The following is a 27,739-nucleotide window of genomic DNA, read 5'->3' on the forward strand; positions in this document are numbered from 1 at the left end:
GTCTGCCAGGCTTAAAGTTGCCAAAGTTGGAGAGCCCTGTTCTGGAGGGTGTCTGGGCTACAATACTGGGTTACAGATTGGAGTTTACTTTTAACCGTTTCCTTTAAATGTTTGTGTGTGATTTTTTTGTCTTCTGACATGCTGAGACATCTTCATGATTGCAATGGTCTCCAAATGTGAAAAATTAGTCTTCAGAACTGTGCTTAAACATGCAGAGTTTCTCCAATATTTCCATATAGCTATTTTTGAAAAGTTTTGAATACGTTTCTTAAATAAAACTTTTATTTTTGTAAGAAATAAAATTATCCAGTTATGAACCTCAAGGATCCACAAGTATAACTCTTGGGGGTTTTTTGAAAAAAAAAACACCTCTAAGTTTAATATAAGAAACATCTGTAAAAGAGCACTTTATAAATAACTATTACAACTTTATATATAGTTAATTGTACAACATAGAACGTAAGACATTATAGACAGCACTGTGCAAGCTTTAAATGGAATTCCTTCATCTCAACCTTTGAAACTGGTAAATTTTGTAGGAAGATTGTCTGCTGGATAAACAGTTGGGCCGGTCTTCATTATCGGAGGTCCATTCAAAAGCTGCCAATCACAGTTCCGGGCCAACTCTAATGTGAAGATTTTGAGAATAAGTTTAGCCAACTCTTTTCCCACACAGCTTCTCAAGCCTCCTCCGAAAGGAATGAAACTAAATCGTGACGCATCTTCTGGGAAGGGAGCCATGAAACGGTCAGGGTTGAATTCTTCCTTGTTGGTGAAAAGTTCGGCAACGTTGTGAGTGTCACTGATGCTGTATATGACATTCCAGCCTTTTGGAATCTGGTATCCCTATAAGAAACAGACAAATAATGATGCAAAGCAGAATTATAGGTGTTTGCTTCATAGAAACAACCGCTTTCTACTAAATGCCCTGTCCATCGCAACTCCGGGTCCCATGGAGAGGGGCGGCATACAAGTCAAATAAATAAATATATATATAAATTATAAATATATATTTATAGAAGGAAGGCAGCTCAAGTCTCGCTGCTTTCGCCCTAGAACAAGGACAGAAACACCAGCCTGAAGATGACGAGTGGGACCTCGTCGAAACGTCGCCAGAAATTTCCAAATCCTACACGGGAAGAAACCCGAACATACCAAGACCGTCATACCTGTACCCATGAAAATCTACGAAAACAAATATATATATATATATATATATATATATATATATATATAGAGAGAGAGAGAGAGAGAGAGAGAGAGAGAGAGAGAGAGAGAGAGACAGACAGACAGACAGACAGACAGACAGACAGACAGACAGACAAACTTCCTAAGTTCGCATACATAATTGAACAAGTAATTTAAAAAACCATTATAAAGATGATTTACAATTCTCTCTAACTAATTACCTAAATATTCCAGCTCAGTGTCAGCCTTACTGTGTTTCATCCTTCAACTGTGCTTCGGCTGTCATGAGAAATGGGGTGGGGGGTGGAGGGAGGTGTTTGGGATTTGGGAGGGGGAAATCTGCTGGAGGAGCCCAAGAAAGTTTCGTTTCTCCTGAGAAGGGTGATCGAGCAGTGGGGGGGTTTAACAGCATGCCTTCCAAAAGTATGGCACGCTGGTGAAGATGCGTCCAGCTGACAAAGATGGACAATGGGGATTGGGTGAATTGTCAAGGGGGGTGTTGGGGTTACTTTGTAATAGGCATCTCTCGTGCCTTTTCCCTCAGACTTTGCTTTTCTTTCGATGCGTTCACTTCTGATTTAGTAAAGATGACCTTTGAAGTTCAAAATGGACTCTGACTTTTATTTTTTCTAAATTCTGAGCGAAGCAGACCTGACACTCAGATAATTCTGAACATTTTATTTTCCCAACGCTTTATACTTTTGCAAATCTCAAAATTTATCCAAGTTCCTGGCCCCTGAACTTATGGAGGGAAGGTCACTGGGGCAAAGATTAACATTCAATGATTACTATGAGCAAGCATGATGTACAACAGCCTTTTGCAGCTTGCCTGAAGGCCATGTTGACTGAGGGAATTCCAGAAACTGCAATTTCAACATAGCAAGAGGGCACATAGAAAGGTGGCCATTTTGAACAAATGAACTTTACTACAAAGGCATTAGAGAAGACATTCTATCTTAATAAGATACTAGAGTCATCAAGGACTTGTTGTCATATAGATCTAAGTCTCCAGGCTATACTTTAGCCCACCAAGAATGACCCACAAATACAACCAAGCTTCTTTGTGTGGTTATTCTTTAGAATTCAGAATGTTAAGAACTCTTCAAAATGCTTGTTGAGAGGTAGACATAATTTCAAGTATTACTTCCTAAGAGCATACAACAAGCATTTGGGACCCACCAAGTAAAAGTAATCTTCTGCTCAGAAGGAGGTGATTCCACATCCAACATGCACATATTTGTGTGCATGTGTGTAATTATACATAATGCTGACACCCATTAAGTCACCTATTTCTCTATTCTTCGGTGAACAGATTACCAATGCAGAAATTTATTCTAACACAACAAAACAAATTATGGAACCCCTGAGTTATGAAACCAATGGAGAAGCAGGTTTAAAGAATAAAAAAAGTATTCTAATGCTTATTTAATGTGTGCCTGTGTGTGTGTCTGTATGTATGTGTTGAATGCAACACAATATGATTTTACTGAACATTTGTATTGCTTTCCATTTATGAAGTAGATTTTTTTAAAATCCCCAAGAAATATTGATTATAGTACTCTATTAATTGTCTCTTCATTTAATTTCACAAGTATCACAAGCCATGGTAATACCTAAACCACAATCTCCCTGCCAAAAATGACACTTGCCACCAGAATAGGAAAATTAGTCTTCAACAGATGCCCTACTCTGTTGCATAATGGACTGTAGGAGGAAGGACAACTTTGGACATTTATTTGTAACATTTATTTGTATTATAGTGGCAAGGGGTATTTATTGCTCAATGCATTTAATACCTTCTATTGTCCTTTGATCATGATATAGTCAGCTTAGTTAATAACATTCTTAATTATCAACCTAAACACTACAAGTATGCACAAAACAGACAAACATGTTTAATTTTGTGTCCTGGAAATTTGGCTGAACCATTTCAGATCAGCCATAATTCGGCACAACTGAAACATAAATTCAATTCAGATTGTTGAGGCAAAACAAAACCTGAAAGCCAAGTCCTGTATATGGCCAGAATACTGTCCATTTCCTTCTCTCCTTTCACCAGATTGAAGCCCTAAATTTCCCTAGTGACTTTCCTCTCCTAAAACATTGATTTTAATGGCTATGGGGAGAAAACACACTAGGAAAATTTAGGGCTTATTCCCAATATTTATTCCCACTTTTCTTGACCCAATCACTTCTTTGTAGAGCAAATCCATTCAAGGACCCATTATATTCCATGAATGAACTGAAATAACTCAAATATCATAACAAGCCATTCCATACGTAAAATATTTCAGGCAGAGGAGTATTAAATATTTTTTGAAAGAGGGGTGTGGCCACACACCACAGCAACATGGATTTTTCCCCACTCTGCAGGGGAATCTCGATATCCACGTCCCCTGGGGGATCTGGTTCCATTGGAACCGGTCCAGGACCATCCTAGAGGGGTGGTGAAGAAGAAGTTAGATTTGAAATGATATTTAAAGAAAGTATTATGGATCAATATTGGAATATAAATGATACAAATAAAGATGTATGTTATGAAATAACTCAAAGGATTTAATGTGAAAACCAAAGTTACTACTTAATATTCTTTATTACATTATGTAATCAAATGTTAATTTGCTATGGGGTATTTACTTATGGTTGAAATAGGGGCTAAGAAAAATGAAGTATGAGTAAGAATTCAAGGAAGTGGAGGAAGCACTATGGCTTGAACTTAAGAAGCAGGAGAAAGAATAAATGGCAGAGAAGTTAAGCTGCAGCAGTTAATTTGGTATAATAATCTGAAATTAATTGATGGGATACCCAGGTGTTGAAAATATTTTTTTCAGTAGAGGTAGCACTAGGGAAAGAATGCATATCTATAATATGGTAGTAGGTTGGTATTTTTAAAAAATATAGAACAATAGACATACAATGATATAAAGTAATAATAATAAGTTTAGGATGGGGTACCATAAGATTAAAAGTGGGGAAGAAAATTTCAGTATGATATGGGTAAGGAGGAGAAGCACTCAAGAGAAGGTAAAAGAGGAAGAGGGAGTAGGAATTGAAGAGAGAGTAGAAAGACAGGAGAGACAAGAAGTGGAGGAAAGCAGGAGGGAGAGAAGAGAGATAGATGGAAGGAAAGAAGAGGAGGAGAGAAGGAGTAAAAAAGTAGGAGAAAAGGTGGAGGTGGGGAGTGCAAATGACAGACTGAAGAAATGGAATGGAAAATTGGTGCAGAGCAGTATACTGGTTTATGATTGATTGATTTAAAATGTATGTATATGTATATCACTGATTAAGGTATGTGTACATTGATGTATGTATGGAGTTTGTGGAGGTTCAATAAATAAATATCTTTGAAAATTAAGTCTTCTAAATCAGTGGTCACCAATTGGTAGTCCATGGACCACTGGTGGTCCACGAGAAAACTTGGGGGTCTGCAGAAAAATTATTTGCATTTTTTATATTGCATTAAATCGGGGGTCTTCAAACTACAACCCCTAGGCCAGATACATGCAATGAATGTTTGTGTTGCTGCAGAGAGTCTCCCCCTTTGGAGTCCTTTTTGTGTGGGTCAGAAGGGGGCAGAAATTCCAACCTGGGGTCTGCTTCAGCCTCCTGGTGCAGGGATTTGGGCAAAGGCTGGTGAAGAGCTGAAGGGCCTTGTTCCGGTGGGACTGCATCATGGCCTGGAATTGGCTGACCATCTCAACCCACTAAGCCTCCAGGCCTTGTACTCCCACAGCTCTTCCCTCTGCTTGGAAAGCCTATGCTCATAGTCCTTAGTGAGGTGCTAAGCCTCCTTCTTGGGCAGGTCCAATTTGAACTGAGCCAGCTGTTTGCCAACTCTTTCTCATGATGGTTGCTTAGCTCCAACAATTGATTAGATTTATTAGATTTGTATGCCGCCCCTCTACGGAGACTCGGAGCGGCTCACAACAGTAAAACACAGTACAAATCCAATGATTAAAAAAATAGTTAAAACCCTTAATATAAAAAACAGTGCTTCCTGTTGTGGCCCATGGGAACCGGGGTGAGGAGGTGAGGAGTGGTTGGGAAGGGAATGGTGAGTAGGGGTTGGCGAGGCACCCCTCAATGTGAGTGACATCTAGTTGACCATGCCCACCCAATCACATGACCACCTACACACACTCAGCCAACCGGTCATTAGACAGATCATATTACTGGTCTACGGCATTTAAAATTATGAATTTAGTGGTCCCCGAGGTCCGAAAGGTTGAGGACCCCTGTTCCAAATCATCAGCCTTACACAGGAGATGAACTTAGGAAGTCATGAACTTCATGATCTCTTACTTACATTGAGTTCAAAGGTTTTGAGGGCCACCCTGAACCCTCCTGGAACTGGTGGGCTCAGTCGGATCGTCTCTTTGACAACACAGCCAGTGTATTTCAGCTGCTCCAGGATTTCCATTCCCAAAAGCTTCTCTTGACTGCAATTGCCCAATAATCCCTGGAAGCAGAGAGTAGGTCTTGATAAATATTAGAAGAGATGTAAAGCAGAGATTTGACTAATAGAAATTACAAAAAATATGCAGCATCTCTCAAACAGGTTATTCAAGGAGGAAGAAACCCTTGTAGGCTAAATCAAAACATCATCAGTATTTTCTGCTCACAAATATAGTTTAACTTACTTTTACTTTTCTTCTGTCTTCCTGCTATATTGAATCCTCCCCGCCCCGCCCCCCAGGAGTTCAAACTATTTTTCCTCATGTGGTTGGGTTTCCTGGAATGCTGCAAAGCCATACAATGGATGTACATTTTATTTTACATAATTTGAAAACAGAGCAAAATATTCCATATTAATTGCATGGGTTATTGCATTGTTTATAGTTACATCACTGGATTAAGGCAATCAATAGATTTAATCAAAAAACACTTGAATATATTTGTATGTATCCACACAAAAATATGGTCCATGCAGCACTGAGGACTTTGTCAACTACAGGATCTTGCTGATTATTTTAATAAAAACTGAGTTTGTATTTTCTTACCATTTTTGAAGCTGGAAACAGTATGCGAACTGTAATTGCAAGGCCTATATATGGGCAGGTTGTATTTTTAAAAGCCCAAAGAAATCTCAACTATGCATGCTACATGATCATAATCAATTTGCAACCCTCCATAAAGATTTAACTGTGACCCTTAGCCAATAAAAAATGTAGTTATCTTTAATAAATAACAGTATCTGGACCGATTTAATCCATGATTAAAATCAGTTAAAAGGCTACAGCTACCCACTACCTGGATCTTGTGTTTCTTGGGCCAGGACATTCTGCTTTGTGCCCTGTCCAAGCTTTTTGCCTAGACCTTGAAAGCAAGACTCACCTTCTCTCGCAATTCCTTTCTCACTTTTTCTAGCACTGTAGGGTGAAGGCTGAGGTAGGTAAGCAAGGATGTTGCTGCGCTAGCTGTGGTCTCATGCCCGCCAAAGAGAAGTTCGGTTGCCGATTCCTTTAGCTCCTTTAGAGGAAGGAAACAAAAAGAGTGACCAGGTTGTATTTTGCATGACAAGATATTTTCAAGTCAAATGCTTTTGCAAGGAGATATTGAGAGCCATTCCCCAAAATCTGCTTGCAAAAGGGCTGTTTGGTTGGAAGATGCATATTGCTGATAGTCCGGTCCTTTAGATCGGTATCGCCCATTCTTCCTTTCCGTCCAGGAACTTCCATAAATTTCCTTCCCATGGCTCCCCCTTTCTCCAAAAGTCTTTAATGGTTGATGCAGGAATCTTCCTCCTATTTTCGTCCAACGTGTTGTCCATCAATCAGCCTCAGAATTTTTCAGCCAAATTTATATATCCATTATACAGGGACTGCTTGACTTATGACCGCAACTGAGCAATTTATGTTGCTAAGTGAGATGTTTGTGAAGTGAGTTTTGCCCCATGCATGACTTTTCTTGCCACGGTTGTTAAGTGAATCATTGCAGTTGTTAAGTTAAGAATCTGGCTTCCCCAATGATTTTGCCAATGGTTTCTGTGTTCTGGGGTCATGTGATCACTTTTTATAACCTTCTAACAAAGCAAAATCTAAATATGAACCCATTACCAAGCATCTGAATTTGGTCATGCGATCATGGTGATCATGTGAAAAAGCAGTTGTAAGTAATTTTTTTCAGGTCCGTTGTAACCTTTGATGGTCACTATGGAAACTGTTGTTGTAAGTAGAGGATTACCTGTATACCTTTGTTTATAAGAAAAAGCTACAAAGAAGGACATTTTCCTTTGCAACCCATTTCCTGCAGTCTCTTATACACCTCAACATTTAGCTTACATTAGAATAAGGAGGTATAGATATGCCTCCCCTTCATGGATTCCTGCCTTATCGTGGCGAAGGGGCTTGAGTAGCCCAATGAAGCTTTGAGCTATGCCGTGCAGGGCCACCCGAGGCAGACAGGTCATAGCAGAGAGCTCTGATAAAATGTGATCCACTGAAGAAGGAAATGGCAACCCACTCCAGTTTCTTTGCCATGAAAACCCCATGGACATTATCACCTAAAAAATTATCACCTAAATAATTACCTAAAATTTGGGCTCTCTTAAAGAGACATGGTTTAGAGATTGGCAGTGAGATAACAAATCCCGTAGAAAGGTTTTAAGACTAACAGCTTGCACTCCCATTAAAATTCCATGCTGGTTCTTTCTGGGACACAAATGATCCATTTATGTCTAAGGCAATGATGGTGAACCTGTGGCACAGGTGCCACAGGTGACATGCAGAACCGTATCTGCTGGCCCATGAGCAGGGAGCCTGGGGAGGCTGAAACATGAGCCTACTGGGCCCACCAGAAGTTGGGAAAGAAGCCATTTCCAGCCTCCAGGGGGCCTTCGGGGGGCATGGGGAGCTGTTTTCACCCTCCCCAGGCATTGAATTAGGGATGTGGGCACTCGTGCATGTATGATAGCATGCGCTCTTGCTCTTTTGGCACCCCAGGAAAAAAGGTTCACCATCACTGGTCTAAGGACTGCTAGTATCAGTCTGCTTTTCCTACATACAGAATACTGCAGCCAAATAATTGCACAAACTATACCATAATGATCAATTTTTACAATAAGCTGCGCATGCACACACATATACATACAAAGACATTGTTCTTCATGGTTCTTCATTAGGAGAGGAAAGATAAAAGTAGGGATGGAGGGGGGAATGATCCTTTGGATCTGATAAATAAGAAAATTACCAGGGAAAATCTCACCACTTAAAACGAATTGAAGTCTAACACACCTAAAAGATTACTTTCCTCTAAATTATCTTTCTGCCCTCAAGTATGGTGGAAAACTATGTCCAAGTCAAGCTGAAGAATCAGATGCTGGCTTATAGAAACATAGAACATAGAAGTCTGACGGCAGAAAAAGACCTCATGGTCCATCTAGTCTGCCCTTATACTATTTTCTGTATTTTATCTTAGGATGGATATATGTTTATCCCAGGCATGTTTAAATTCAGTTACTGTGGATTTATCTACCACAACTGCTGGAAGTTTGTTCCAAGGATCTACTACTCTTTCAGTAAAATAATATTTTCTCATGTTGCTTTTGATCTTTCCCCCAACTAACTTCAGATTGTGTCCCCTTGTTCTTGTGTTCACTTTCCTATTAAAAACACTTCCCTCCTGGACCTTATTTAACCCTTTAATATATTTAAATGTTTCGATCATGTCCCCCCTTTTCCTTCTGTCCTCCAGACTATACAGATTGAGTTCATTAAGTCTTTCCTGATACGTTTTATGCTTAAGACCTTCCACCATTCTTGTAGCCCATCTTTGGACCCGTTCAATTTTGTCAATATCTTTTTGTAGGTGAGGTCTCCAGAACTGAACACAGTATTCCAAATGTGGTCTCACCATCATTCTATATAGTGGGATCATAATCTCCCTCTTCCTGCTTGTTATACCTCTAGCTATGCAGCCAAGCATCCTACTTGCTTTCCCTACCGCCTGACTGCACTGTTCACCCATTTTGAGACTGTCAGAAATCACTACCCCTAAATCCTTTTCTTTTGAAGTATTTGCCAACACTGAACTGCCAATACAATACTCAGATTGAGGATTCCTTTTCCCCAAGTGCATTATTTTACATTTGGAAACATTAAACTGCAGTTTCCATTGCTTAGACCATTTATCTAGTAAAGCTAAATCATTTACCATATTACAGACGCCTCCAGGAATATCAACCCTATTCCTTTATCTAAGGCAATAAAACCTCTTCGGCCAATCCTGACCTTACTTAGGAATCCTCATTGTGAGTAGCACTGTTGGAATGGGAGAGAGAATTCCATTGGGGATTTTTTTTCTCCCGATATGACGGCTTTAATCTGACTTCATATCTTGCTTGGCCTTCAGATGAATGCAGAAGGCAGGTTCATAGAGTCAGAGAATCATGGTTGCAATATGTAAAGGCTAAGAGCAGGACTGTAAAAATGGAAGAGAAGATAGTAGAGATTAGAAGGCAGGGGCAGGGGGGGGAACAGCCCTCCAAAGTTGGCCAATTGCAAAGATGTTTGGATAATGGTTTAATTTGAGAGTAGAAAGGCCAGGATCTGTTTGCTAGGGCAGCAAAGGAACTCAAGGAAAACGTAAATGTAATGGAGTACAATTGAGTGGCAATACCATTAAACGTACTAGGGAAGGAATGTTGGAGGCAGGGATGGGATAAGGAGGCTCAACAATGAGGTAGAGAAACTGTAGCAAAGACTTATCATTGATTATATGGTTCTTAATGGAAACAAAGTTCTTTCAAAAATACTTTTTAATATATTGTCCGTGTAATTTTTTTGCCTGATAGTCTGTTTGCTGCCCTGAGCTCCTACATCAGCTCTAAATTGGAACAGTTTATACATACAGAGGTACCTCTACTTACAAACTTAATTCATTCAATGACCAGGTTCTTAAGTAGAAAAGTTTGTAAGAAGAAGCAATTTTTCCCATAGGAATCAATGTAAAAGCAAATAATATGTGCGATAGGGAAAACCACAGGGAGGGTGAAGGCCCTGTTTCCTCCCAGGAGGTTCCTAGAGAGGCCCCACAGAGGCTTCTCCCTTGCCTTTTCGGGTTACAGTTTCTGAGGTTCGGGTTTGTAAGTGGAAAATAGTTCTTGAGAAGAGGCCAAAAAATCTTGAACACCCGGTTCTTATTTAAAAACGTTTGCGTTTGTAGGTAGAGGTACCACTGTACATATATTTCGTCATTGAAGTTTAGTAGAAGATAGCCCTAGGGAACTGTGGGTTGTCTCCAGCTGCTCCCCTCTCTGTGTATTTCTCCCAAAAGTTCTCATCAGTGAGCTAACATAACCAAATTCTCAAGCAGTTTTCCTTAACTGCTCATATTGAATGGGAACGACACCTTCCAATTCTTGCATGTGTGTGGAAATGTATTTTAATATAAACATTTCAGGACCATGGAGTTTCCCTGGTTAAGCAACCCGTGGACTATTTAATTAAGCTTGGCTCATGGTCACTCAGTCAAAACCAACCATACTTCTGTGTTCAAAGAAGAAGTTAAACTGGTGTTGCTATTCACTATTCACTCATTTCCCCCCCACCCCCAAAGCTCTAGGGCAGGACTGTCAAACTCAATTTCATTGAGGGCCACACCAGCATTATGGTTGTCCTCAAAGGACCAGTTGCATGTAAGATCAATAAAATCAATGAATAAATAAAAAAATAACAAAGATTATGACGACTCACAATGGCCAGGTATGGTCATGGCTGGGTGGCCACATTCAGGTCGCTGTGACTTGGTGAGGGTGGCTGGGTGGACGTAGCCAGCTCCACATTCACTGGGTGCAGCTGATTCGGAACAGTTGGGCCAGATCTAAGCACTCCATGGTCCAGATCCAGCCCCTAGGCCAGTAATGGTGAACCTTTTTTTTCTCGGGTGCACGATAGAGAATGCCTGAGTACCCACACCCATAATTCAATGACTGGGGAGGGCGAAAACAGTTTCCTCTGCCCCAGAGGCTCTCTGGAGGCAGGAAATGGCCGGTTTCCCAACTTCTGGTGGGACCAGTAGGCTCGTGTTTCGCCCTCCCCAGGCTCAAAGGCTTCCTTAGAGGGTAAAAACACCCTCTCCCATCCTCCTGGAGGGTCTCTAGAAGCCAAAAATGCCCCCCAGAGCCTCTGTGTGAGGCAAATTCAGCTGTCAGGCACACACATGCACATCAGAGCTGAGCTAGGGCAACAGCTCGCGTGCCAGCAGATATGGCTCCACGTGCTACCTGTGGCACCCGTGCCATAGATTCGCCATCACTGCCCTAGGCCTTGAGTTTGACACCTGCCCCACACACTCCCCATCTCCTGGGCTGGGCTGTGGCCAAGGCGATGGGGCCGGCCCCTCCCCTTCTCCAGGCTAGCCCCGTAGGCCAGATCTAACTACATCACAGGCTGGATTTGATCTGCAGGCCTTATATTTGAAATGTCTTCTCTAAGCAATGAATTTAAATTGAATAAAATTCAAGCAATTGAAAGCAGTAAAGGTTTGGTTTCTTGGATTATTGCCCTTTTCAGAATGGGAACCACTATAAACACTAAATCCTATAAATACTAAATCCGAAAGTTACCCAGGACCTGTTTCTGAGAAAATGTGCACACAAGTTCACTAATAAACATCAGCAAAGTCAAAAGGCAAGTGAGCAAGAAAAATCTGCATGTTGACAAGCTTGGCATATAGCAAGGAGTTAGTTTCCAGGATTGCACTTAAGGAGAAAAGTCCATTGGAAGACAAGGAAGTCCCTCTTCCAGACTTCAGTCAAGATAAGAATTACAGTATTTCAAAGCCTGAAGTGAAACTAGAGAAAATACAGGTTTTTTGGGGGGAAAGAAAGAAACATCTACATCTGTTTCAAGATTAGACCTCTGGAAATATATACATCAGCTCAGCTGATGGGAAGCTAGCATTGCCAGAGGTGCATAAGGCAGCACATCAGCAGGTATGATTTTTACAAATACAGGAGTAGAGAGAAAAATGTTACATGATGCTCTAAAAAAGAAATAGTGTAATCCTTCTAATTAATTTTCCCTCCTGCGATGCAATACAGTTTTGCTGGATCTCAGAAAATATTTCAGTATATATCTATATAAAATGCAGCCGCACGAGCTGTCATTGCTGTTCCTCGATACCCCCATGTAACACCAACACTCTGTGCGCTGCGCTGGCTACCAATTGGTCTCCGATCACAATTCAAGGTGTTGGTTATTACCTATAAAGCCCTACATGGCTTAGGACCAGCCTATCTATGAGACCGTCTCCTGCCATAGAGACCAATCAGATCACAGGGAGTTGGCCTTTTCCAGGTCCCGTTGACTAAACCAGTACTGTATTTCCCAACCTTGGCAACTTGAAGATATTTGGACTTCAACTCCAAGAATTCCCCAGGCAGCGGATGTTGGCTGGGGAATTCTGGGAGTTGAAGTCCAAATATCTTCAAGTTGCCAAGGTTGGGAAACACCGGACTAAACAATGAAAGTTGATGGGCTCGTGAGGAACAGCATTCTCTATGGCTGCCCTGACCTTATGGAACCAACTACCCCCCACCCCGATGTCCACACTACCCCCACCCTTCTATCCTTTCGAAAGGCTGTGAAGACCTGGCTTTGCAGCCGAGCCTAGGAGCCATGAATGTAACATCTTATCACATCCAACTGCAACTGTTCTGTATAATTATGGATTTCATTGGTTAATTCTTTTTTGGTTTATTATGGGTTTTTTAATGTTCTTATTACTAATTATTTGGCTTGTTTATTGTATGTACTATTTAACATTGTAAGATTCCCTGAGTCCCACCGGGATTGGATGGAATAGAAGTCAAATTAAATCAAATTAAATCAAAACTGGAGGAAGCTATTCTGGATTACTTTTAGCCAGGGGTCCCCAAACTTTTTACACAGGGGGCCAGTTCACTGTCCCTCAGACTGTTGGAGGGCCGGACTATAAAAAAAAATGTATGAGCAAATCCCCATGCACACTGCACATACCTTATTTAAAGTAAAAAACAAAATGGGAAAAAATACAATATTTAATATTTATTCTCCCCCCCTCTCTCTTTGTCCTTCTCTCTTTCTATTTCTCTCTTGCTTGCTTGCTTTCTCTTCTCTCTTTCTCTCACTCACTCTCTTTATATCTCTCCCTCTTTCTCTCTCCCTCTCTCTGTCTCTCCCTCCCTTTCTATCTCTCCTCTTCCTCTCTCCCTCTCTATCTCTCCCTCTTTCTCTCCCTCTCCCCCTTTCTCTATTTCTTTCTTTCTCTTTTCTTTCTCTCTCTTCTCTTTCTCTCACTCACTTACTCTTTGTATCTCTCCCTATTTCTCTCTACCTTTCTTTCTTTCTCTTTCTCTCTCTCCCTTTCTCTCTGTCCCTCTCTTGCTTTCTCTCTGTCCCTCTCTTGCTTTCTCTCTCTTATCTCTCATTCTCTCACTCACTCTCTTTGTATCTCTTTTTGTATCTCTCTATCTCTCCCTCTTTCTCTCTCCCTTTCTATCTCTCCTCTCCCTTTCTTTCTCTCTCTCTCTCTCTTGCTTTTTTTCTCTCTTTCTCTCTCCCCTCTTTTTTTCTCTCTCTCTCTTTCTCTCTCATACACCACGCCAGCAACAGAGAGAGAAAGAGAGGCAGAGGTCGGGCGCGTTACCGGGAGGTGGAGGCGGCGTGGGGACGCTGGGTGCTGGGGACACCGAGGAGGGGGTGGACGTGGCCTCTCAGCTGCAGAGCCGAACAAGGGCGGAGGCAACGGCCAAGTCCGGCGCTGGGGCCATGCGGAACCGCTCATCCAGGGGGGCGTGGACCGGCAAGGTGCCCTCCACTCTCTCTCTTTCTCTCCCTGTTGCCGGCGTGGTATAAGAGAGAGAAAGAGAGAGAAAGGAGGGCGACTTGCCAGTCCACGCCCCCCTGGATGAGCGGCCCCGCATGGCCCCAGCGCCGGACTCCGCCGTTGCCTCCGCCCTTGTTCGGCTCTGCAACTGAGAGGCCACGTCCACCCCCTCCTCGGTGTCCCCGGCACCCAGCGTCCCCACGCTGCCTCCACCTCCCGGTAACGCGCCCGACCTCTGCCTCTCTCTTTCTCTCTCATATACCACGCTGGCAACAGGGAGAGGAAGAAAGAGAGCGGAGGGCGACTTGCCAGTCCACGCCCCCCTGGATGAGCGGCCCCGCATGGCCCCAGCACCGGGCTCCACTGTTGCCTCCGCCCCCATTCGGCTCTGCAGCTGAGAGGCAGTAGCTACGTTCACTCCTTTGTCCTCCCCGGCACCTAGTGTCCGGCCCCACGCCACCTCCAGCTCCCGGTAACACACCCGACCTCTACTTGCAGGAACAGGTGGTGGGGCGGCGCAAAGGGGCAAATGTTTCTGTGCCAGGTGGTCGCGCAAGCAGCTTAGAAGGAACAATGACGGCGCGGCCACCTCGCCGCTGACACAGCCCTTCCCGGCAGAGCCCTCCCCAACAGCTCCCGCCGCCAGCGCACAGCTCTGCTCGCCCGAAGCCTGGTGTTGAGGCTGGAGAGCGGGCTTCGGGCTCTCGGCTTCAGCGGCCGCCATTGGGCCGTTGTTTTCGTGGCGGCTGCCCTGCGCTTTTTAAATGCGCCGCTTTCCTGCGCTGCTTTCTTGGGCAGCTGGCTTTACTGGCCAGTGCAGGGTGACTGCTACGACAACAACGATGCCATGGCATCCGCTGATGCCGAGAGCTGTCAAAGAGGCCCTGAAGGGGGACAGGGCGGTTCCCGCCACCTGTGTCAGCGGCGAGGTGTGCTTGCCTTGTGCCGTGGGGGGGTGAGGCGATGGAGGTCTGGGATTTTCAAGCAGCCGCCTTCCCCCCACACACATACACTCAGTGGACAGTTTTTCAATTGCCATCGCCTTTTCCTGAATTTTGCGTCCACTCACCGCGGAGGAGGAGGTGGAGAGGCAAGGAGGCGGGGAGGAAAGTGGCCCTGCAATTGGCCAATTTATTTCTCGCCTTTAGGGAGAGGAACTGTTGCTGCTCTGCCATAGGGCAGCAACAGTTTCTCTCCCTAAAGGCGAGAAATAAATTGGCCAATTGCAGGCCCGCTTTCCTGCCCGCCCCCTTGCCTCTCCACCTTCTCCTCGCTCAGCAGCCGACCGCGGTGAGTAGACAGGAGATTCGGGAGCTTATTATATTGATCAGTAAAATCTCGTGAGCTGCCGCGGGCCGGTTAAAAGACCTCATTGGGCCGCATCCGGCCCGCGGGCCGTAGTTTGGGGACCGCTGCTTTTAGCTATGTGGCAGGCCAAAGTCTTTAACTCCAAACAATGGCTTCAGCCTGACACTGTGTTGTGTAGCCATGAGAGTTATATTCTCCTTCAACCTGATTTAAAATTAGCAGATATCCTGAAGACTTGCATACAAGATTGAGATGAGGATCCTACATCAGAAACACGCACAAAGAACATCATTTCCCCCCAGCTCAGTGCCAGCCAAACCAGCTTTTCCTGTTCGATTAAAAGGAAAAACTAGGCAGAACAGAGTCACTTGCTCCATAGAATTGGACTTTGGAAACTTCCAGACAGGTGCTGAAAAGACTCACCTGCATGTTGAGCTGCTCCCCTCTGCTTTGGGTGTGCTCTATCAACAGCTGCAACACATCTTTATAACCATTGGAGGGCTCCTTCTCAGCCAACTTCACTTGAATGATCTCCTCAATTTTGGCATGGATGACATTCCGTGCTTTCAAACCCTGGAAACATAACAAGGATTGTTTTGAGTCTTTAAGATAGGACTGTGTTAACAGTCTGAGAAACACAACTGGTTGTCTGACCTTGGCAACTTTTAAGACTCTTGGACTTCAATTCCCACCTGGCTGGGGAATTCTGGGAGTTGAATCCACAAATCTCCAAGTTTCCAAGGATACTGTAGATTTGCCCCTCCTGCAATAGGTCTATCCCATCACCTAAATTCATAAATAGAGGCAGACTTCACAGCTTTACCTTATATAAGCCACTGAAAGGCACATAAATTGGCAGGGAGAAAAGGTTGCGGATCATCTCTTCAAAGGTGTCCACCAGCTGCTGTTCACTCTCGCGAGATTCCTCATTGGGCTGGAATCCCAGTAGAATGCGCATTGCAATGCGGAACATGAGGCGCTTAATTTCGGGGTACACCAACAGGCAAGAGCCACTAGCAGAACTAGCCAAGAGCCACCGCTTCAAGCAAGCACACACCTCCTCCTGGATGACTGGGGTGTAATGCTCCAAGGCTTCCCGGGAGAAAGCTTTCATGATGATCTGAAAATGGAAAAGGGGGTAACATCCTAATTAATCATCTCGGTTTGGTGAAAGTTTGGAGGCTACAAATGAATTATTAAAAGTTCCCAAAGTCTCAATTGGGCAAAGGTACCTTTGTCCAATTTTGGAAGAACACAGAAACTCTCCCAGAAAAAGCAATAATTAATAAGATATATAACTGTTCCAAAATGGACAAATTGACGATGGAATGAAGAGGCCAAACAGATTCTGATTATTACGAGGCATGGGCACAATGACACAGATGGATTGAGTTAAGAAACAGAAGTAAAAACATCACAAATGATACATAAAAGTTAGTTAAACATAGGATGTAAATATGTAAATATTAATGATTTAAATAAGGATTTTGTGATTGTATGTATTAATGAAGTATATGATGTAGCAATGCAGAAATACTGATTGTATGTTGATATTACAGGGGGGGTTTTTTGGGTTTTTTTGTTTGTCTGTTTAAAAATATTGTTTGAAAATCAATAGAATTTATTTTTTTAAAAAACTGCCCAAAGTCTCCATTGAATGAGTAGTGCTTTGTTCTCTTTCATTTTCTAAAGCTGGCCCATTTTAATGCTTGGAACAATCCATTTCCTAACACTTATGACTGTAACTTGTTGCTGGTATTCTTAATTCTTTTTATTAATACTGATTGTTTCCCTATTGCTTATTTGACCCCTATGACAATCATTAAGTGTTGCACCTCATGATTCTTGACAAGTGTATCTTTTCTTTTATGTACACTGAGAGCATATGCACCAAGACAAATTCCTTGTATTGGCCATTAAAGAATTCTATTCTATTCTATTCCCAGAACTCTGGGAGTTAAATTCCACAAGTCTTAAAGTTGCCAGGGTTGGAGACCCCTGCTCTATGGTAGCACGGGTTTCCATTTTTAAATTTACTTATTCTGATTTTATGTATGGTGGGACTGGTCTCTGGGTGTCACACGACTTTCGTTGCCAATGACAATTCGTTGTTTTGACAATGACAATAAATGTATTATTATTGTTGTGTTGTTGTTGTTGTTGTTGTTGTTATTATTATTATTATTATTAGTTGGCTGTTTTGAGTGATGTTTACTTTTAAGCCAAAATGGATATGGAGAACAGTGTCCAGTAGACAGAGGGAGGAAGCTGACCCGCAGAAGCCTAAAGCAAGCAATAGGAGCTAGATAGGACCCAAGCTCTGGTAAGTACCTTCAACCAAATGGATCAGCAAAGCATGCCAGATAGAATCAGTCACAAAAATTGCCTTTGGGATAAGATTCCAACATCAAGAAGTGACTTTAGATAGAAGTTGGGGATGAGTTGGAGATGATGTAACAAAGACATAGAATAGAATAGAGAATAGAGAATAGAATAGATTAAGAGATTAGAGATTAAAGAATAGAGAATAGAATAGAATAAAAATTGAAAATAGAATAGATTAGAGATTAGAGAATAGAGAATAGAATAGAATAGAATAGAGTAGAGAAAATAGAAGAGAAGAGAAAATGAAGAATGGAGAATGGAATAGAATAGAATAGAACAGAACAGAACAGAACAGAACAGAACAGAACACTTTATTGACCACACAAGGAATTTGTTTGGTGCATATGCTCACAGTGTACATGAAAGTGTACATACATTTGTCAAGAATCATAAAGTATATCCATTCATTCCATTCATTCCTTGGACATGATAAAACCAGCATAGAAGCCGTTTCCCATTTGCCAGTCCTTATTCTACTGTTAATTCATCATCACTACCTACACTTCTGATCACACCCACAAAGATCAGCTGACCTCACCCTTAGATAGCAGAGCACAAAATCCTACACACCTTGAAACTCTAATGTGAAGCTGGCTGCAATGTGGGAAGGGTTTTCTTTTTTCTCTTTCTGGCCCCCACCAAAAAAGGTTTTGCCAGCCAGCAAGATCTGCAATCACAACAATATCTTCTGTATGGTGTATCTGTGCAATATTCATACAACTAAATTGTTGATTGATAAAAGTTCTCAGAACCAGCCTGGGAGAATTTATCTGCCATCAGACAAAGTCTCAAAAACATGAAATTGCATCACTCGAAGTGGACTGAAAGGGAACAAGAGCCAAGAAACTTTTCTTTTAAAATTGACACACCTAGGAGAACAATTTGCCTCAACCATGGCAGAGAAGGGCCAGTGTGGTCAAGGTAGGGATTGTGTTAAATACAGATCAGGGCAAAGTTTCCCTCTTTCCAAACTTTCTACACCACCAGGGAGCAGAGAAAACTATTATACTTTTTAATAACCCTGAACTGTGCGTCCTTTTTTGGCACATCACCCAACCACTTGAAAGGAAAGGAAATACTTTGGGGAAAGGGAGGGGGCATTTCATCCTAGGTTTTAAGGTGTGGAAGGTCGGGGCGCCAACCCCTCTTTATGGCCTCTAGATTGCCCCCCTTGCTTCTGGAAAAGAGTTCTCAAAGGCGCCATTCATTTTATGGGAGCCTCCTTTATAGGGAAGGACCTTCCCCAGATGGGTTTTAAGACCCCCCTCTGCCGGGCTTTGCCTCCCCTTCTTCCTCTTCACAAGGAGAACCCTGTGGCCCAGCCTGCTTATTCCAAGAGCTTTTCCTTCTTCTTCTTCTGGCTAAGGAAGAGCAGCCACACATTAAAAACTGGGGCTTAGCTGGTCTCCTTAAAACTCCACTTAAGACTTCAGGGTTTTCAGCCAAGACTCAGGTTGCCCCTCCACACACTTAGACACACACCCATACATGTATACACATATACATGCATATGTACATGCATTATGTATGTATACACATATCCATACATGTGTGCATGCATGTATGTAAAGGTGTTCAGCTAAGACTCGGGTTCTTAGGTTGTCCTGCCACACATACACACATGCACACATACATATAGATCCATACATGCTTACATATGCATACATAGATACACACATACATATGCATACACACACATACACACACACACATACATACATACACACATGCAAAGGTGTTCAGCTAAGACTCGGGTTCTTAGGTTGCCCTGCCACACAAATACACACAGAAACATTCATGCCTGCATATGTAAAGGTTGCCCAGCCAAGCATACACACACAAAATGCGCCTCCCCTCTAATAAACAGGACTCCGGAACCCGGGACCAACCTTCCCCCGCCAGAGGCCGATCTCCCTCCCTCCCCCCCCCCCCGGTCCAAAACCCCCGGGCGGATCAGGGGGGCTGCTCTGCCTGGGATGGGAAGGGAGCCCCATTTCGCCCCCCGCCCCGCCCGCTTACCTTCTTGCGGTGCTTGTGCTGCCCGTCGTGCAGGTTGGAGAGGCAGCCGGAGCCCAGGATGATGCGGACCGAAGCCGGCCAGTGCACGGCCACCAGCCGGTGCTCGCCCAAGAGGATCTGCCGCACGTTCTCCACCCCCATCACCCGCACCGTCGGCCGCCCGAAGAGGTGCGTCTTGTAGACGCTGCCGTATTGGCGGCGCTTCAGCGACAGGAATTTCCGACGCTGGGGAAGGAGGGAAAAGGGGGGGGGCAGAGAGGGGGAGGGCTGTTCAGGTGGAGCGCTGACCTGTGCTCGCCGCCCTGTCTCTGAGTGCCGGCGGAGTCCAGCGGGATTCTGCTACTGGGCAGGGAGCGAAATCGGGCGCGGGCGCGCTACACTCAGAGCCACGGGGGGAGAGCTCACGTCACCGTCCCACCTTAGCAGCGCACCTCTGGAAAGAAGGGGAGGGAAGGAGGGAGGGTAGGAAGGAAGGAAGGAAAGAAGGGAAGGGAAGAAAAGGGAAGGAAGGAAGAGAAGGGAAGGAAGGGACGACAGGAAGGAAGGAAGGAAAGGAAAGGAAGGAAGAGAAGAAGGGAAGGGAAGGGAAGGAAGGGAAGAAAAGGGAAGGAAGGAAGGGAAGAAAAGGGAAGGAAGGAAGGGAAGAAAAGGGAGGGAAGGAAGGAAGGAAGGAAGGAAAGAAGGAAGGAAGGAAGGAAGGTGCAGTAGCAGAATTGCGCTGGACTTCGCTAGTACTCAGAGCCACGGGGGCGAGCACACCCCACCCTCCCACCATAGCAGCCCACCTCTGGGGCAAAGGAAGGTGGATCGGAGCCCGGGCGCTTGGATGGCGTCCCCGGGGCCTCTCGGCCTTACCTGCAGCACCAGCTGGAGCGTCTCCCCCAGGAAAGGCAGCCCCATGGTGCCCGGCGGCAGCGGCAGGGGGCAAGCGGGATCGCGGCCCCGCAGGCAATAGAAGTGCCACAGTTTCACGGCGAGCAGGCAGAGCAACAGCGGCACCAGGACGAGGCTGCCCAAGGCGCTAGCCAGCATGAAGGAGAAGCCCATGCTTGGCTTCCCGGGCGGCAGAGATCGGGCCTTCCCTTTCCTCTGGGAGAGCGGCGGAGCGCAAGGGCTGACCCCGCTCGGGGGACCCCTTTTATACCCATCCTCGCCCCCAGGTCGCTGCCCACTTTACCTTGGTCCGGACGATCAATTAGTTCATCCAAAGTTCAGCTTTAATTGCTGCTGGTGGTGGCCAGCGAAGCCCCGCCCCCCTCGTTTGCTGGAGCCCGCCCCTCCCTGGCTTCAAGCCTCTTTTGGGGGGGGTGCGTTTTCACCGTCCCCGCCCCTTCGCCAAACCGCGGGCCCGAAGCCGGCGAGGTCTCCGGTCACTCAAGCCAACCAGCAGTTCTGGCCGATCGGCTCCCGGGATCGCAATCGGGATCCCCCAGTGGAGGAGTGGAGAGAGGGGAGTGCGGATTCTCCTTCTGAGAATTTAGAAGGGAGCTCATCAGCTCCGATCCCAAGTAGCCTGTTCTGGAATCCGTCCTGGAGAGAGATCTTGCGGAGCCTCCGGGCTTCGGGGGAAGCAGGTGCGGCGGTTCGTGCGCCCGTTTTGCTGGCGCGATCAGCCAGTGCCATCCTTGGTCTTTCGGTGCCGGAATCCACACACACCTCTCTCATTTGGGTTTTGAAAGAAGAAACCGAACCCCAAAACCGGCGTCTAAAGACTGGCGATCCGAGTAGAATAGGGTAACGCTAAAGCGGCGTGGATTAGGACTATTCACTGGTTGGGTTCACACATTCTGTGGCAGGGTTTGGCTTGGCGTAGCCTGGCTGTAAACCCAACCCGTTAGGCTAGATTTAAAGTTAAGCGAGATGCCTGAACCAGGTTAATGCGGGTTACACGGCCCCGAAAGTGGAGCCCCGAAAAAACCTCGGATTCCTCGGGTGCTTAGCACAATCCTGAGCCTTATTTATTTCAGAAGAAATCCCTGCATGGCGGCCACGCACGAAATGCGAGTGACTGGGGCCTTTCGTTCGAGGACAGCGCGGTAGCCCCTTCCTACTCCTTGTAGGAAGTTAAATCCCGGGGTTCCACGGAGGGTTTTCCCTTCAGAACCTTTCCGAACATTTAGAAGGCGCTCCATTTTTTAGATTATAACTTTCGGCCCTACAAGATACCACAACCCCCATAATCCCCAGCCAGTAGAGGGAATGCTAATTTAAGCTGCAATGCTGGCTTTAGACTTCATTCGGTCTCAATTCAAGGCCCCCTTGGAGATTTCGAAGGCGGTGGGGGCATAAACGAAGTTAAGCCGAATTTCAGCTGGTTAGGCATAGACTTCCGTCAGCAATTGAAAAGCTCCGAAATATATTGCTCAAAAAAATAAAGGGAACACTCGAACACATCCTAGATCTGAATGAATGAAATCTTCTCATTGAATACATTGTTCTGTACAAACTTAAATGTACAAACTTAAAATTGATTGTCAATCAGTGTTGCTTCCTATGTGTACAGCTTGATTTCACAGAAGTTTGATTTACTTGAAATTATATTGTGTTGTTTAAGTGTTCCCCTCCCACTTTTTTTTTGAGCAGTGTATTTTTTTCCAGTAATCACTTTTTCCGTCTGGGTGTTGAAAAGGCTTTTGAACCTCGAATGATTTTACTCTTTTCATGCAAATTAATTTTCTTGTGGGTATGCAAAATGCACAGCACTATAAACTAACCAGGTTTATTCGCAAGAGGTAAGCCACGACCAATCAAACAATTTATGCTGGTTTATGACAAAGATCTGATTTGATTAAAGGGGCTTAGCGTGTTCTGGAAGTAACGATGTAAGGGTTTTAACAGAGTTGATTAAGCGTGGTGAGCAACCGAACCTGCTGTGTCCACCAATAAAATGCCTTTCTTCGCACAGTAATGTTAAGACCGTGCAGTTCCGAATTATATACAGTACTTAAAAATAACCAATTCCTGGAAAGTCGATGGCTTCCGTTCCTTTTATCCTCCTACCAGCCCTTGTGATGTAACCCAGCAAAATAATAATAATGAACATTTGTGTTATGTGGGAAAAGAAGGAACCTGATCTGGGCATTTTTAAATAAATAAAATATCGACTGGACGCCGATCGTGAATTGCAGACTTGACCAGCGCTCGATCCGGTTTCTTGAGAACTCCATTCCGTCCTAGTTTATCCGAATCTATCGGCGTTTCGGAAAAGCAGCCGGGCTGCCCCAAGTTCAGGCATTGAGTTTCGTGGTTGTAGGATCCGTCTGGATCTCCTCCATCAGAGTCCATCCCTGGCTGGTCCACCTTCTTAAAAAAGGTTTATCCCTCTTAAAAAAGTATTTACCCCACTCCAGAGGTTGCGAAATTCCTCCGTCAATAATAATTACCTGCGAAAATCCTGAGCATTCCTAGCAGCTAAATCGTTGGCTATTTCCTGGAGTCAAAACTATTTGGACTTAAAGTCACCTTCACCGCCTGCCCTCCTCGCCCCCCCCCCCCCCGCTTGCGTTTGCATGATATGCAAAGATGCAATTTATCTCAACACTTTTTCGGGCGCGGCAATGAAACGAGAACAAGAAGCGAGCGCAGGACTTGCCGAATTCCGGCCTGCTGTTTCTCTCAAGAGGCGTAGCGTTCACGAGAAAAATCTAATTTCGTTTTGGTGCCACCAGATCCGTTTGGTCTCGCTAACACCTCTCCTAACACCTCAACTGATGAAGAATGTTGTTGAACTGGGAACTTTTTGCTCAGATTTTTAGCCATTCTGTTAGATTGGAACCTTCTGCAGACGGAAGATCCACTTGTAACTTAAAATGATCTGCAGTCGATCAATGCTGGGCTTCTGTACCGTTTTTTCATGCCCGTAACTACTTTTAACCAGCACCTACGGGAGGCTTCGTGATTTCTCTGGAGACTTAATCTGAAATTCTCCGTCTCAGGAGGTTTGTTCTTTACCGATCTATGGAGCCCTCTGATGAGACTGTAAATAATCAAGTAATCAATAGCAGGTTTCATGTTGTTCAATTAGATTGCTCTTGTTAAAGCCTTCCCTTCATGGCTCTGATGAGGGAGATATCTCTCTGTAGGGATCCGCTCCAGCTGGAGAATTTGGGGCTTCAGATCTAATCCGGTTTCGAACCAAAATACACTGTTCAAAAAAATAAAGGGAACATTTAAAAACAGAATACTGTATAACTGCAAGTAAATCAAACGTCTGTGAAATCAAACTGTCCATTTAGGAAGCAACACTGATTGACAGTCAATTTCACATGCTGTTGTGCACATTCAACTTTCTACAGAACCAAGTATTCAATGGGAAAAGATCATTCTAATCTTTTTTTTAACCACCTAAAGTTAAGAGATCAAGGCTGGTGTACTGGTTAAAGCAGGAGAAAGGGTCTACCGTAGTAGTTCTGCCCGAGCCTTGGTGACCTTGGACCCATCATTGTTGCCAAAGAAAAAAAAAATGGCCACAATCTGAAGATCCTGCGGAGAGAGGAGCTGCAGAGACACTAATCGTCCCCAGGAATTGACTGATATTCGAAGGCAGAAACAGGCAGGGAAGGGTCGGTTGACTGTACAGCAACATCAAAATTGCGGGCCTCTCAAGACCTGGCCCCATGTCTGTGCCCCAAGGCATTAAAGACATTCCTCTTTGATTCCGGAGATTGAAACGTCCTTGTTCTGGGGATCAGCAAGAGGAAGACATTGGAGAGGTTGGGAAGGATTTTTAGCAAGTTTTGTGGTTTTATTAGTTGCGTTTTAGTTAAGTATGTGTATTGCCTACTGCCTCTTTGGTAGTTGTATATGGCTTGCTGTTATGCCCTTTGTTAAAAGAGCATTATAAATAATATTATTATTATTATTATTATTACTACTGCTATTATTAATCAGAAGTAAATTAGATGGCTGAAACCTGGAAGCATAAAGATAAGCAGCTGAGTTTTGGGTCGACTCGCTTGGCTCACCCGCCCCCCCTTCACACACACACCTCCTCACTTTTTCCTCATGGCCGCTGAGCGTTACTTTTTTCGGGAGTTGGGCGGCATCTAAGCACACAACTAATAAATACATAAATAAATAAATAAATAAATAAATAAATAAAACGTCCGTCTTTCGCTGAATCCAAGAGTGGATTTTGGGGGTCAGCACAGGAGACCCGCCCAAAGCCGATTGTTGGTGGTAGGCGCCCCCCTCATCGCCGCCCTGCCTCCGGGCGGGAGGCGAAAGGAACGGCCTTCGGTCTCTCCTAGAGAAAAAACAAACAAAAACTCATCCTTGGCCTTCGCTTCACCTCGCCAGTTTTATCTTTTACGTCCGGGGCCTTGCGAGGAAGGATCCGCCCCAGCAAGCAAGAGACGCGGCAGATTTCTCGAGCCGGCGAAACGCCGTTCATGGCAGGTTCAACCACAGGTCAGCGAGGAGGGCGGGGTGGGGGAGAAGGGAAGGTTAGGGTGGCCAAAGGTAAACGCGCTAGCGCCGAGGCTCCTTGTCGCCTCTTGCCTTGGCGCGGGCGGGGGGGGAAAGTCGCCTCTCTTCGCCTTGGCCGCGCTCACAGGCCCCGGGCGGTCTCCTCAGCTGGCGGAGCGGCGCTCAGCTGCCTCATTTCTGTCGGAACGAGGAACTGGAGGAAGAGCGAGAGAGGCCTCTGGCAGGCCGAGGGAATGAACGCGTACAAATAAGGCGGAGACGAGCGTCAGGAAAACGAACTGGGCCCTGCGGCAGCGAGGCGCTTGGACTGCCGGAGCCAACGAGGGTGCCCAGTTCAGGGAGCGCTGAGGCGCCTTTCCTCGAGTCTCGCCGCTGAGGGAGGAGTGACGGAGGGGCCCCCTTCTCGGCCGACAGCTGAGGCAGCGGGGGGGGGAGCGGGGACCGTGCTGCCAGAGGCCCGGCTTGTCTCCACAGCCCGAGCGGCTCCACAGAAGTCGGTTTCCTGAGGGAAACGGTTTCCACAGGCTCTTTAACCACAGGGGGCTCTTTCCGTTCCACCTGTGGAGGAGCCACATCTCTGCCATTGGACCCGTGGGGGGGGAGGTGAGGTAGGGAGGGGCTTTGCTGACCTCTGAGGCGAATTGGACGCAGCAACGGCGGGCCCTCCCCCTCCTTCCCTGCCGACGACGCCCTTGGGAGACCGCCCGCGCCCTTCAGGGCTTTTGAGCCTGGGCGACGCGGCGCAAAGGAGCGACGACGACGCCAGGAAGACCCGCGCTTTGACTGACCAGGAGCTTCTACTGCCTCGGCTTCTTTGCTCCGGGAACCGCTTGCGGGGAATAGGGGCTGCAGAAGAGCCGCGGCCTGGACCCAACGGCATCCATGAGGGGGTTGATTTCTCTTCTCTGCCCTCCCCCCCCCCGCCTTTTCCCGACGCCTTGCGAAAGGTGCCGCGTTCTTCGCCGCCCTCCTCACCCGGCCTGACTTCTGCCTTGTGGCGCTCTTAGGTGGGGCCTCTTCACGAGCTCCGAACGCGGCCGGGTCTCTCGGCTTTTCCCTCAGGGGGGTCGCTGATGGCTGTGGATGCCTCGCCGCCCTTCGGGAGGGGTTCAAACGCTTCGAAGGGCCACCCTCCGTTTCTTTCCTTGCAGAGAGAGCAAGCCGCAATCGCAGAGACTCGCCTTCCTTAAGGACGGGTTGGGGGTGGGGGGCGCTCGGCCAAAGGCGGCGGCGGGAGAAGGATTCCTGCCCTTCACTCGGCCCGGAGAACGTGATCCAAGCGGAAAGAAAGACGGCAGGAAGGCGATCCGGGAGGCGGCGGCCCGCCCCCCCTTTCCTGAAGCCAAAGAGGGAGAAACGGGAGTTCGTCCTTCTCGTGTTTCAGCTGAGAGCCTTGAAACCGGGGCTGGCCATCTGCTCTTTCTGGTTCTCGTTGCTGCTGCTGCTGCTACATACACCGATCCCCCCCCCCAAATTCACTGGGCTTTGCTCCCTGGTAGATAAAAAAGGCAAAAGGACCAATTAAGGCTGGTGTTAAGAGGCAGAAGGGGGGAATCAGGGGGTGTCTGGCGTTATCTTGTTTCACAAACAGAATTGTGGAAGAGAGCAAATCTAACATTAGACATACATACACATGCATATATACGTGCACATATACACATGTGTGTGTATATGTATGCCTATGCCTAACATTTTTGCTGATAATTAAAAGGAAGGGAGACCAGTTTAGATCTATTTCAAACTATTTTGTTCTCATCAGTTAGCCATACCCTTTCCGGGATATATATATATATCTATATACTGTATATAGATATGCGTACTGCTCAAAAAAGTAAAGGGAACACATAAGCAACACAATATAATTCCAAGTAAATCAAATTTCTGTGAAATCAAACTGTCCACTTAGGAATCAACACTGATTGACAATCAATTTCACATGCTGTTGTGTAAATGGAATAGTTGTACAAATGAAATATTCGTTTTGGGGGCAATTAATAGTGTAGCCTGAGGATATTCTGTAACGGTCTGAAAGGAAACAGGTTCAAGCCCTCAACTTCCAAATCTAAGGGTGATTTTTGGCCAGATATGGAGCCCCTCCTAGAAACCTACTTCTCCGGGCTCCTTGGAGAGAGAAAGGCTAAAAAGAGGCAGGGGGAAAGGCTGCCGGCCAGAAATGTGACAAAGGGAGCATCAGGGGGCGGGCAGGTCTCTTCGTAATCCATGCATCATTAATCTGTGTTAAATGATCGTAGCACGATGCTCCCGTCTCAGAACAGAATGCGCCAACTACAAAAAAGAAGAAGAAAGTGCATTTACTCCCAACGCTTTGCATTAATTGGTCCCGGCGTTCCACTCTCTGGGAATTGGACACTCGGAGGCGCACCGCACCGCCTAGCCTTTTGACACGTTTTACGCCGAATTGTTCCGCTTTTCTGGGATTTCCTCCAAGTGAAACTGCCCTTCCCTGGGGGAGAGCTTGGCTTCTTCCATGGGAAGAGAGGGCGTCCTGGTGGCGGGTTTAACTCTTCCACGTCCTGAACGACGCCCAGAAATGGGGGAGAAGAGAAGGAAAGAGCCGATCTGTCTTGTGTAGAAATAAGGGCCC

The 27,739-nt window shown here is 45.5% G+C and overlaps 1 protein-coding gene and 1 long non-coding RNA gene across 2 annotated transcripts; both read right to left on the reverse strand.

Annotated features, from left to right (window-relative positions):
* Positions 1-264: 264 nt before the first annotated feature.
* On the reverse strand, positions 265-21,788 carry CYP26A1 (cytochrome P450 family 26 subfamily A member 1). The gene is made up of 6 exons (XM_070752385.1): positions 19,708-21,788; positions 16,127-16,423; positions 15,727-15,876; positions 6,523-6,657; positions 5,495-5,647; positions 265-846 (listed from the first exon to the last, which is right to left on the reverse strand). Exons 1-6 carry the CDS (start codon positions 19,846-19,848, stop codon positions 511-513), a joined length of 1,212 nt encoding a protein of 403 aa, XP_070608486.1. The 5' UTR covers positions 19,849-21,788; the 3' UTR covers positions 265-510.
* A 622-nt stretch (positions 21,789-22,410) lies between these two features.
* Positions 22,411-25,806, reverse strand: LOC139167665 (uncharacterized). The gene is made up of 2 exons (XR_011559169.1): positions 24,695-25,806; positions 22,411-23,851 (listed from the first exon to the last, which is right to left on the reverse strand). It is a non-coding gene; the product is annotated as an uncharacterized lncRNA (long non-coding RNA).
* Between the last annotated feature and the right edge of the window lie 1,933 nt (positions 25,807-27,739).

This window comes from Erythrolamprus reginae, chromosome 5, assembly GCF_031021105.1.
Source record: "Erythrolamprus reginae isolate rEryReg1 chromosome 5, rEryReg1.hap1, whole genome shotgun sequence".
NCBI lineage: Eukaryota > Metazoa > Chordata > Lepidosauria > Squamata > Dipsadidae > Erythrolamprus > Erythrolamprus reginae.